Raw genomic sequence first — 12106 nt, 5'->3', positions numbered from 1 at the left:
TCAATCTGTCTTGACTGTGTAAATGATTTCTTGAACTGCCATGTGACGAATCATCTAGAAGTGTTAAATTACAACTTGCAACAAATGAATCACCTTTGGGTGAAAATCTTTATGATCAACATAAACCTCTTTAAATTATGTTACGATATTAATTTATCTTTGTTGAGGAAAAATCTCTATCATCAACATAAAACCTCTTGTAAACTTTTGCACATTTACATGAGTGCAACTTGCCACTCTTATACTAACCTATATGCTTCTAAAATGGTTCTTTGATGTACTTGTTCGATGACTTGAATCATTTATATTCGATTTATCTTTATCAATTGTCATTGCATTTTCACTGTGTTATTTAAGATGCGCACACAATCAGTTCCAAGGGTGCAAATCATTAAAACAGAATTGGAAAATGAATCAAACATGTTCATATCACATATTTTTCCTAGAAGTGTCCTCACTTGTTAAAATTCAAAGAACAGATCAAAGAACCAAGAAGTCCTTTACCTATTACAAACAGCCAATTGGACCCCTCAAATAAAGACCGATATAAGACTATGTGTAATGGTTGAAGTCCCTTAAGAGTATTTTTACCATTTGGACGCCATGTCAGCAAGGGGATTTTCAGTCAAAAAATGATGTAGTGGTTCAAGTCCTTTTCATGCCCATTTAATCATTACGAAATAATTAAATACTTTTACAATATTCTTATGCAATTATTTTCTAAATTAAACTAAATAAACCTAAAAAAACATAAAATACTTTATTAAATATTAAAAAGTATATTAAAATACATATTAGGAATCCATGCAAAATTTCTTATACGAACAAATTTCCTTACTGTTAACCCCTAATTTGAAGTATTTTATAAAAAATACATATTATTTAAACAAGCAGAAGATTAAAAAGTACATTAAAATTAAAGTGAAGACATGATCTTGAATGAAAGTAAACAGAGCCTTTCACAAATAAAAAATAATAAAAAAAATGAAAGTAACAGATAACTAAAACTAGTGTTATTTATAGAAAATAAAAAAATTAAAATAAAATAAAACAACAATTAATGGTTTCAAGCGGTAACTGCAAATGTCAGGTTTTCTAATTGGTCAAATGCATTGCTGTTCTAGCGTTTTTACAAAAACGCCATAGCCTCAATTAGCCTATATAACGCCATGGTGTAGTGGTCTTTTGGCGTTTTTGGAATTAGTTCTCGATCCACTTTTCACGCCCATCACTGCTGGTCTAATAATATTTCATCAGGTAATGACGCACAATCATCCTCGGCAATGGTTGGAAAGAGACATCGATGTATGAATTTGAATGTTTCGATAAAGATGAGTTCGAAAGTTGAATCCCTTTTTCGTAGGTTACTTCATTTTCAATTTATTATTTTCTTACATGTGCTGGGGATTTATTTCATACATGTGATAATAACATATAGAAGTGAATTAAGAAAAAAAAAACTTGTCTAAAATGGAAATGTTTATAAAGGAAATGTGAAAGATATTGGGTTTTTTTTATTAAAATACATAAAAATACTCTCTTTATTTATGAAAACATGCATCGCACAAAAATATTTTCAAAACAAATATAAAATATAAAATACATATTAAACAATGAAGAATACTTCAAACGGGTTTCTTCATCATGATAATTATCGGCTAAGATTAAATGAAAGATAACATGAAAGCTTTTGTTGAGGCTAGGTGCTTGATGTAACACCCCAGCTTTAAGCGGAATATGCCCGGGTGCAACGTACAGATCACTCATAAGCTCGTAACACTATTAATAGTGACGATATATTTATTTTATTCCATAATATCGCAAGTACACAAATAGTTTGATAATGAGACAAACAACACTACATCTAAATGAAACAAATATTATTCATTGAAATAATTCTAAGGTATAACTAGTTTTCTTGTCCTGGCACTTCATCGTATCAACCTGCAGCACGTTAAAATAATATATTTTGTCAACAACACATGTTGGTGAGTTTTCATAAGTTTTTGCGTATATAGATATATATAAAATGCGCGATTCAACGATTGTTATGCAATAAATATTCAGACATAATGTAAATGAAATCAAATAGTGTCGTCATCCCGTTCATTTAGCCGAAGCCGTAGAAGTCGGGGAAATGAGAACCACCTTACGTAAACAACCGAAGTCGTAACATTAGACGGCGCAGGTACGTCCCGTCGAACCCTCCCACTATGTGTATGCATTTGCGTAACTTCCACCATAAAAACAGTAAACACGTTGCACATAATTCACGTATATAATCATAAACAATATGCAAGAATAATATTAACATGTACGATAAATGTGAATCGGTTTGTAAACAAGCGCATAACTAACGAAATAAAAACTGGTGACGTGCTACCCCCAAATATTATAAAACATTAAAATGGGGTTATGAAGAACTCACATGTTAAATAAGCAAGAATGAGTAAATAAGCGAAGATGTCTTTAAGCGAGTGAACCGACAGGGTTCGATTCAATAAGTGACCCTAGATAAATAGATAACTATGATCAAAATACGGTTGAGGAAAGATAAGAAATAGATGGCCGACATGTTCAGTTTATAATTCTTAAACGAAAAGTTTGTTAAAAATATATTTTTGTTCTATTTTTATAATTTAAATGAAATAGGTTAGTTATTTGATTTTTAATTAATTTTATTTTAGTTTTAGAAAATAAATAAATAAAATAAAAATAAAGGTTATAATAATTATTAGTTAATTTTAATGATTTCGGTTCGTTTCCGAGCTGAATATTATTTAATAAAACAAGTTTAACGAGTGGTTAATGTTTTTGGTTGGACATGAACTCAGTTTGATTCGGGTTTATATCTAACATGCTTGAAATGATAAGATGGTGTGACATGTTGTAAATTCTTAGTCTTGTTTATTAGTTTTGCAAAAGTTACTTTTTAACTTAAAACTTATTTTTAACCGAACATTAACGTGCCGACGAGTGATAGTGAAAACACAACCACGGTTGTTAATTAGAGTGACAACATGATGATGATGATCACATGATATGTGTACATAAATAAGACAATAATCACCCGAGGATGGAATATCAAAAAAGAAAGAATAACTTGAAACTTGGTTTTTTGCACCATTTGAAAAGCAAGAACACAATTGAAAATGTAAGTGTTGTGGTGAATGATTTGTAGAAGCATGAGAGCCTTTATATAGGCTTCAAATCGTTAATAACAAGATTGAAGTGATTAATTGCATAAACTAGTCATAAGGCTAGTCTTAAGCAATATTAATCACCAAATTAATGAGTTTTGACCAAATTTGATGAAAGGGGAATTTAATTATCAATAAAAAAATAGTCTAGATTCATCCAAGACTTGGAAAAACGAGTCAAATGGCGGGAATTTAGAGAGGATGAGAAGAATGCAGTTGACCCGTCTTGAAGAATACCAATAATTATAAATAATTAAATAACACAATCAATACTCAATAAATGCGGAGATTTTATTAATAATCCGAAAAGTATCAAAATTTTAATATGGTTCGGGTTTTTAAAAATGACGAATGTCACACTTGACACGTATCTCTTAAAACAATATTCACCCGATCACAAACTTGTTTTCCATTGTAAAACAGAGGAATTGTTTAATGTGGTGCCCGAGTTATCCACCCATTAACATGTTTTTTTGTGTTTGAAAATATACAAAGTCTCTTAATAATATATATAAGCTCTAGAGCTTGTTATAACCTACTTTAAATGAAAAAAAAAAACGAGAAGAGGCCTTAACTCATATTTGTCAAATTAAACGTTGCAATTAACTATATATTTTTAATATCAATTTAACTGGTTTAATGATGAGTTAATTAGTTAAACCGTGTTTAATTTCTTTAGCTAAAGTATTCTTATCCCTTCTTGTCCTTCGTGGATAATTGTGAGAAACCATGTAGTGGCTAGTGACAATGGCGGACCTATGCCATGGGCAGGGGTAACCCGGGTTACCCCTCAACTTCCATTCCGTAGTGTAAAAAAAATTTTATTTTCGTCGTTTTATATGTCGGGTTACCCCTCAACAAAAACTGGGTTACCCCTCAAGGATTTTAATAAGCCCATAAATTATTTAAAAGCCCAAACATTAGTAAAAAGCCCACAAAACTTAAACCCAACTACATAATATCCTCAAGAGTCCATACTCCATATGATGATTACAGACAACCACCACACATCTGCTCTCTTCTCTGCTCCCAGCCTCCCACCACATCCACCGTCGCCAGTCGCCACTGGACTACCACCGCCACATCGGCTCTCTTCTCTGCTCCCACAACATCCACCGTCGCCACTCCAGCAGGTCCACTGGACCACCACCACCGTCCGCCACCGTCGCCACTCCTTCTCTGCCAAAGATTCAAAGGTATTGTTCATTTGTTCTTATTTTTGATTTTAGGGTTTATATGTAAAAGAGATGAAATTGGACTTTTGGTTAGGGTTTGGTTGTTAAGTTTAGTTGTTATTTTGTCTTTGGTTATAATTAAAATTGTAACTCTTACTTTCTTATATAATTAGGCAATTAGGGTATTTGGAACTTAGAAGATGAAGCCACATTCAAAACAAGTTCTTATTGGCAAATTTTTTAAAAGAAAATTTCAAGAGTTTGACGACAATGATGGACGTCCAAATGTTGGTAATAATGTGCAAGAACAAGATGATGATGATATTGGTCCAAATATTCCTTCGGCTTCAAGTCCTTCAATTCCACATACAATCGATTTGAATGATCCTCATTCGGATCCCTTTGATAGGCCACCAATTGCTAGTTATCACCCTAATCAAAGAGATGATATAAGACAACATTATCTTGTTAAAAAGGCTTTTCAACCACGAAATCATAACTTTCCGTGCAAAGACTATTATGGTAAGCTGAGACGTTTTAATGTAGAATGGTTTGATAAATATCCATGGTTAGAGTATAGTATTAAAGTAGACAAGGCATATTGCTTATGTTGCTACTTGTTTAAAGAAACCGTTGGTAATCAAGGTGGAAGGGATACGTTTTCAACTGAAGGCTTTTGTAATTGGAGTAAACCAGGTGCTTTAAAAGAACATGTTGGGATGGTTGATAGCTATCATAATAAGGCGATGCAAAAATGTGACAATCTCTTGAACTAAAAACGATCCATTCATGAGAAATTCAATAAGCAAAGTAAAGAAGAAAGGATTGGAAATCGGTTTCGATTAATGGGTTCTGTTCGTAGTACTAGATTCTTGCTAGAAAATTCTTTATCATTCCGTGGTCATAATGAATCGGAAGACTCTTTTTCTAAAGGTCTTTTTCCTGCAACTTTAAAGTTGATTAGTGAAAATAACCCGGATATTGGTAAGTACACGTTAGGGAATGCAAAAAAGAATAACAAGCTGACAGCTCCATCAATACAAAAAGAGATTATCGAATGTTTTGCAAAAGAAGTAGCCAAAATGATTTGTGAAGAAATTAAAGACAATGTTTTTGGGTTATTAGTAGATGAGTCTAGTGACGTATCTTTAAAGGAACAAATGGCTGTAGTCGTGAGGTATGTTGATAAACTTGGAGTTGTTAAAGCGAGTTTTATTGGAATTGCTCATGTGAAAGACACATCTTCCTCAACTCATAAACAAACCATTGTTTCTTTATTAGCAAGCAACCAGTTGAGCATAGATCAAGTAAGTATTAAGTTTCATACTTTAATTACAAAAACTTTAATAGAGATTATTTAATTTATCTTATAGTTTCTTTTTGTTAAAACAGGTTAGGGGTCAAGGTTACGATGGTGCAAGCAACATGCGAGGAGAGTTTAATGGGTTAAAAGCTTTGATTTTGAAAGATAATCTGTCAACACATTACATACATTGCTTTGCTCATCAACTTCGGTTAGTGATTGTGGCTGTTGCAAAAAAAATACCTGTGTTAAAACTTTTTATGAATACCTTGCCATGATTGTTAATACGGTTTCTGCTTCTTGCAAACGAAAAGATATGATACGGGAGGCAAAAAAAGAAAGAGTAGAAAAAGAAATTGAAAAAGGTGAAACTAAGACCGGAAAAGGATTGAACCAAGAGGTTTCCCTTGTACGAGTTGGAGATACGCGATGGGGTTCTCATCATAGAACAATCATAAGTGTGCTTAGATTATTTCCGGAAGTTGTTGACGTACGTTATATTAAAAAAGAAGGAGATGTTACTCAACAACGATCTAATGCAAAAGGTATTCTATCATATTTTAAAAAAATTGAATTTGTTTTTTATGCACACTTGATGGAAGATATTTTAGGCCAAACAAATGTCCTTTCAAAACATCTTCAGAAAAAAAGTCAAGACTTATTAGAAGCGGTTAAGTTGATAAATGAAACAAAACGAGCATTGAATGATTTAAGGCAAAACGGGTTTGCTTCAATGTATGATAAAAACAAAAATTTTTAGGTTACCCCTGAAATTTAGTTCTAGATCCGTCACTAGCTAGTGATAACTGGCGCAAAGGTGACAACCAATCTCATTTCACACTTTTTCCTTTTTTTTTAAATTATCAAAGGATGGGTTGACAACAAGGACTAAAAGTGTGATAAACTTTATACCTTGGGCTATGGTATATCAAAAGATTCCTTTCTAAACTGAAAGAGTTAAGATGTCAAAAACACGTAATTTACTTTTTTAAAATAATAATTTTATTCTTCAAATGTTTGCGTATACTATTGAAAAAATGTTCATAATATGATGGATAGATCAACATTTCTTAATGATAGATCAACTTTTTGAAGACACTGTTTAATACTTTAATGCTATTGTTGAAGAATAAAATTATTGATGGCTCTCTTACAAAGCTCATTGTTGGTTTTTCTAATGTATTTAATATGGTGGGTAGATCACTTTTACTTCATGAGGTAAGGATCAGATATCCTTCTATTTCCTTGTGGATGAAATTTTTATATGGGCAGCCATCAAGACTATATCTTGGGGATGATCATATTTGGTCCGTCACGAGGATTCAACAAGGAGACTCATTGGGATCACTTCTTTTTGCCCTTGTTTTACACCCCGTTGTACATTAGATTCGAGACAATTGCAAGCTTCTTCTTCATGCTTGGTATCTTGATGATGGGACGGTAATTGGATATTCAATGGAGGTGGCTAAAGTGTTGGATATCATTAAGGTGACGGGTCCAACTTTCGGTCTTGAACTAAACATTAAGAAAACTGAGTTGTGTTTGGCCTTCTTGTGATGGTACCAAGTCTCGTGACGGTTTATTCCTTGCTGACATCGGGAGACCATTATTAGGGGTGAAGCTTCTTGAGGGAGCTGTTATTAAAGACACCGGGTTTATTAGGGGGTTGGCAAAGAAGAGAGCTACTAATGTCGTTGATTTTATGAGTCTTCTCCAAAACTTGGTAACTCGTAGAGTGAGTTACTTTTGCTTCGATCATGTATGGGTAATGCTAAACTTTTCTTTGGTTTAAGAACATGCCAACCTGTAAGTATGATGGAGGCAGCATTGTTCTTTGACAAGGGATTGCGTGAGGCGATCGAGGACATTGTAGTTTGTGGAGGTCCATTCTTTGGAGACCTCCAATGGCGACTTGCTTCCTTACCCATTAAGAATAGGGATTTAGGGTTGTATTCGGCAGTAGAGACATCCTCCTATGCGTTTGTGGCCTCGAGAGCCCAATCGTGGGTGTTTCAGAATCACATTTTGCGAGACAGTGGTATATGTGGGATGGATTCTGATTATTCTTGTGCTTTGGCTTGTGTTCGTGATATGATTCCAAGTGTCGATTTTAGCAGTTTCACTAACAAAGAGACCGCCCATTCTAAAGCCCAACTTGCATTGGCGAGTGCTCTTTTTAGGAAAATTGTTTGCGACATGGAGTCACACTTTGACATGGCAAGTAGACAAAAAGCCATTTTTGAGTGTCTACAAGCACCATATGCTCAAGATTTTCTTCTTGCTATCCCTATAGGTTAGGCCAACATATGCCCCCAATAGAGTATCGTACTATCCTTAAGTATCGCCTAATTATTCCTCTATCCCCAGCTGATGAGATATGTTATGTTTGTTGTAAGGCGTGTTTAGACTCATATGGGGAGTACGCGGTGCATTGTAAAGAGCTGCCAGGGTTCAAGTACCGACACGATATGGTTAGGGATGTGCTCTTTGACATATTCAGGCGGGCCAGAATTTCTGTTAAGAAAGAAGCACCTATGAATTTACTAACTGACCCGTCAGAGCGAAGATCATTTCTTCGACCGTCTGACATTTTGGTGTTTGGATGGAAAGGAGGAAAACATGCGTGTGTGGATTTAACAGGGGTTTTCCCTCTGGTGGGCTTAAGGAGTAGTGGTTTAGCAGCCGGTCAAGCTGCTTCAGGCAAGGTGACTAAACATGAGAAGGCGTGTCTTGACAATCAACATGTATTTTTCCTTTTGCTTTTGACACTTTTGGTTTTCTCGCGCATGAAGCTGTGGAGTTACTTACCCGTGTTCAACGGGTCATGCATAGTAATGTTTTGACTCCAAGAGCAGTAAATGTATATTTTAAAAGATTGGGTTTTACGATTCAAAAAGATATAGCGGCGCAGCTTTTTGCCCGCTTGCCTTCTGTTTTGATGTAATAAAAACTTTGACTAATAAGTTAAATGATATAACTAGAAAAGGATTTTGCCATGCATGTTGTTTTAATATTGATAAACAAACCAAAAAATCAAATAATAATAGCTATAATAATAACCTTGGTAAGAGTGCAACAACCTTCGTGATTGATTTTTTGTATTTTGTTTCTTCTCTAAATATTCTTCTGCATGCGTTTGAATTTGTTTTTGTTTTAAAGTTAAGCGTTGCTTGATCCTTGCAGACCACTATCACCTTTGTTTTTCTAGCTTTAAAACTTATGATGCCTAATTTGTAAAATGAAAAACAACCCAAACAAAAAGGCAGAATGCTTTGATAATTAGATATACTAATGCCTCGATATCATGTGAAAACTGAAACTATTTTGTTGAATAATATTTTGTGTGTTGAATATTTGAAAACCAGGTCGTGCTATATAAAAAGATTACAACAAGAAGTAAATTTCTAAAGTTACCGATTAATTGTAAATGTAAAAATAAATATATGTATTTATATATGACCATCATTATTATTTATATAATAATAGATCAAAATAATTAAATTATACCTTATTATTATATTAGCTAAATAATTGTTGATGGACCATAATAATACTATCTTGCTAATCAAAGGTTTCCCCTTTGATGTATGTATAAATATATGGATAGATTAATTAACATTATAATATAACCCTAACACACACATGAATTTCGTATCTCTCTTTCTCTCTCTCCATGTATTTGGTTTTTTCAAGAACCATAGTCTCCATCATTAATATACATCTTGAAAGGGAACTCGACCAAATTGACAATCATGTCGTCCAGATAATTCTCATCAGTCATGACTTCTCTCTGCTATAACATGTATGTTTTAGTTATAGGTTTATCATATTGTTTATGTTTTCAATTATCAACGTGAAAAACTGATTAACGGATAAAGCATCAACAACTATCCTAAATGCTAAAACAAACTTGTATACATGATATGCTAACTGTAAATCAAATAATAATAATAATAATAATAATAATAATAATAATAATAATAATAATAATAATAAGGAATATTGGTTTAAAATAATCCAAACTATGCCCTATTGGTAAATATCAGTCCCAACTTTACACTTGCCTGCTGACCGTCCCAACTATTGATGTATTTGTTTTTAACGGGCCGCGACTAATGGATGTTAACTCCGTTAGTGATTTGCCGACGTGGCTATCCTAGCTGTCAAAAAACTTCTTACGTGGTAGATTACGTGGCGGATGACTGTGTATTAAGATCTTAGGTGTCAATTGGCACTTTATTTAACTAGTTCCGGCTCGTGGTTATTACCATTTGAACCCTAAAACACAAATCAGATGAATTGAAGAACCCTAAACACCAAATCGATCAATTGAACAACAATCGATAGATGGAATTGAGCTCATCATCCACTTCTTCATCTCGTGGCAAGAAAAACCCTAAAAGGTTTAAGCTAGATGTTGATGGAAATGTCTATTGCAATCATGATATCCTTGCAATTCCTAGAGTTGCTGGACGTAGAAGTGTTCGAAATGGGGATGAGTTTTATGGTTGCCCTTTATGGCCAGTAAGTACGATTATTTACGAATCATGCTTTTAATTACAAATCTGATTAGGTTGAATTGATTTTATGAGTAGAACGAAGATTGTAAATTCTTCATGTGGAAAAAAGAAATTGATGAATTCTTGAAGCAACGTGGACAATGCAACTGCAATATAAGAAAAGATCCAGAATTTGAAGAAATGAAGATAGAGAATTTGAAGCTGCAGATCATTATTTTGCAAGAAGATATTAGGAACCTGAAACAACAGTTGTCAATGAAGTCCAATTGGAAGACTATATGTGTTTTAGGTTTAGTAGTCGTTGTCATAGCTATATGGTTGATATTACATATGTGAAATATATGTTAATGGCAATCTATGGAATCTTTGTTAGTAATGTTAATGTATGGAACCTTTGTTATGGAATCCTAGTTGTTAATCTAATCTTTGTTATGGAATCTTGGTTGTTAATCTAATCTTATTTTATTGCATTTTCCCCTAATGTTGATTGTAACAAAACAAGTCAGTCATCATATACAAAAAGTCAAATTGCTCTTAAAAAACATTAATAAAAAGTCAAACAGCAGGTTAAAAACCAGTAATTCATGAGTGTATAAATGAAAGCTGCAATGAAAGTTAAAAACCTTGGTTTTTCTTGAACAAACCAATACACCTTTGCATATAAATGACCACTTTGAACAAAGACAATATAAATGGCCATTTTGACCCTATAAGCATAATCTGCTGCTGCAATTTAAACAAACAAACTTATGTTGCTGCAATAAGTTGACCAAACATGTGCATTATTGACCATTTTGACCTTATAAGCATAATGGCCATTAATGACCATTGTGACCCTATAAGCATATCTATTGCTGCAATTTAAACAAACATACTTATGCAGCTGCAATAAGTTGACCAAACATGGGCATTAATGACCATTTTGACCTTATAAGCATAATGCCCATTAATGACCATTTGACCCTACATGACATAGGCCAAGCATCTGCTGCAAACATACACAATCTGGCAAACATTTTTGACCAAACTTTAACAAACATTTGAGATAAATGTTCACAATCTGGCTAACAAATGTCCACAATTTATAAACATACACATGCTATACTATAATTGAGATAACATCTGCTGTACACAATTTTGATAATGTGATCAAGTATCTGCTGCAAACATGCAAAATCTGGCCAAATATCCACAATATATCCAAACTTTTTTGACCAAACACATTCTTGACATGCATGACATGTTCACAAATGACCATTTTGACCCTAAATGAAATGACCATGCTGCAACCAGAATAAACACATCCTACTGCAACTAGTCAAGGGCCAATCTAAACAAACAAACAAAATTCTAAGTTTAACAAAATGTATAACAGACTACAAACATGATATGCACACACAATTTCATCAAACACATAAAATAAGTTTACCATCATACATAGTTGTTCAAAAGCTAAGTTTAACAAAATACATTCAAAGGTTTAAAAACCATAAGTTTCATTCATCAAACCAAAAAACATGAGATCTTCCTACCATCAAGCATCATTCACTTTGGCCTTCCCCTTTGTGCTTCCCCTTGTCCTTTTAGAAGCAGTTGAGTGTTGTGGTTGATTTGACTGGTCTGGTTGAGTTGATTTTTGGGAAGCTTGAGTTGACTTTTTCTTTGCTTGATAGAACCTTCCTTTTGGCAACCCCCTTGGCCTCTTAGAACCTGATAACTGTTGTGTTACCTGAGTTGACTTTTCTGAAACCCGAGTTGACTTTTCAGAAGCTTGAGTTGACTTTTCAAAAGCTTTGGTTGACCTCCCATTTGGCCTTCCCCTTGACCTTTTAACACCACCACCTTCAACAATGGCTTTACCCTTAGCCTTTTCAGGGCATTTTCTTATGTTGTGTAATGTTGACTTGC

The 12106-nt window shown here is 33.7% G+C and overlaps 2 protein-coding genes across 2 annotated transcripts in view; both read left to right on the top strand.

Moving 5' to 3' along the window:
* The window catches only part of LOC143533045 (putative LRR receptor-like serine/threonine-protein kinase IRK), a 223692-nt gene that overhangs the window by 134949 nt on the left and 76637 nt on the right, over window positions 1-12106 (top strand). The window lies entirely within an intron of this gene.
* On the top strand, window positions 4576-5151 carry LOC143532993 (uncharacterized). Its single transcript, XM_077027890.1, has one exon. The coding sequence runs from the start codon at window positions 4576-4578 to the stop codon at window positions 5149-5151; it is 576 nt and encodes a 191-aa protein (XP_076884005.1).

The sequence above is a fragment of the Bidens hawaiensis genome, unplaced genomic scaffold (genome assembly GCF_021521415.1).
Source record: "Bidens hawaiensis isolate Kalapana, Puna unplaced genomic scaffold, B.hawaiensis_p1.1 tig00009577_1, whole genome shotgun sequence".
In the NCBI taxonomy this organism is placed as follows: Eukaryota; Viridiplantae; Streptophyta; class Magnoliopsida; order Asterales; family Asteraceae; genus Bidens; species Bidens hawaiensis.
Note: the sequence above shows the minus strand (reverse complement) of the source record. Positions and strands in the feature narration are given on the sequence as shown.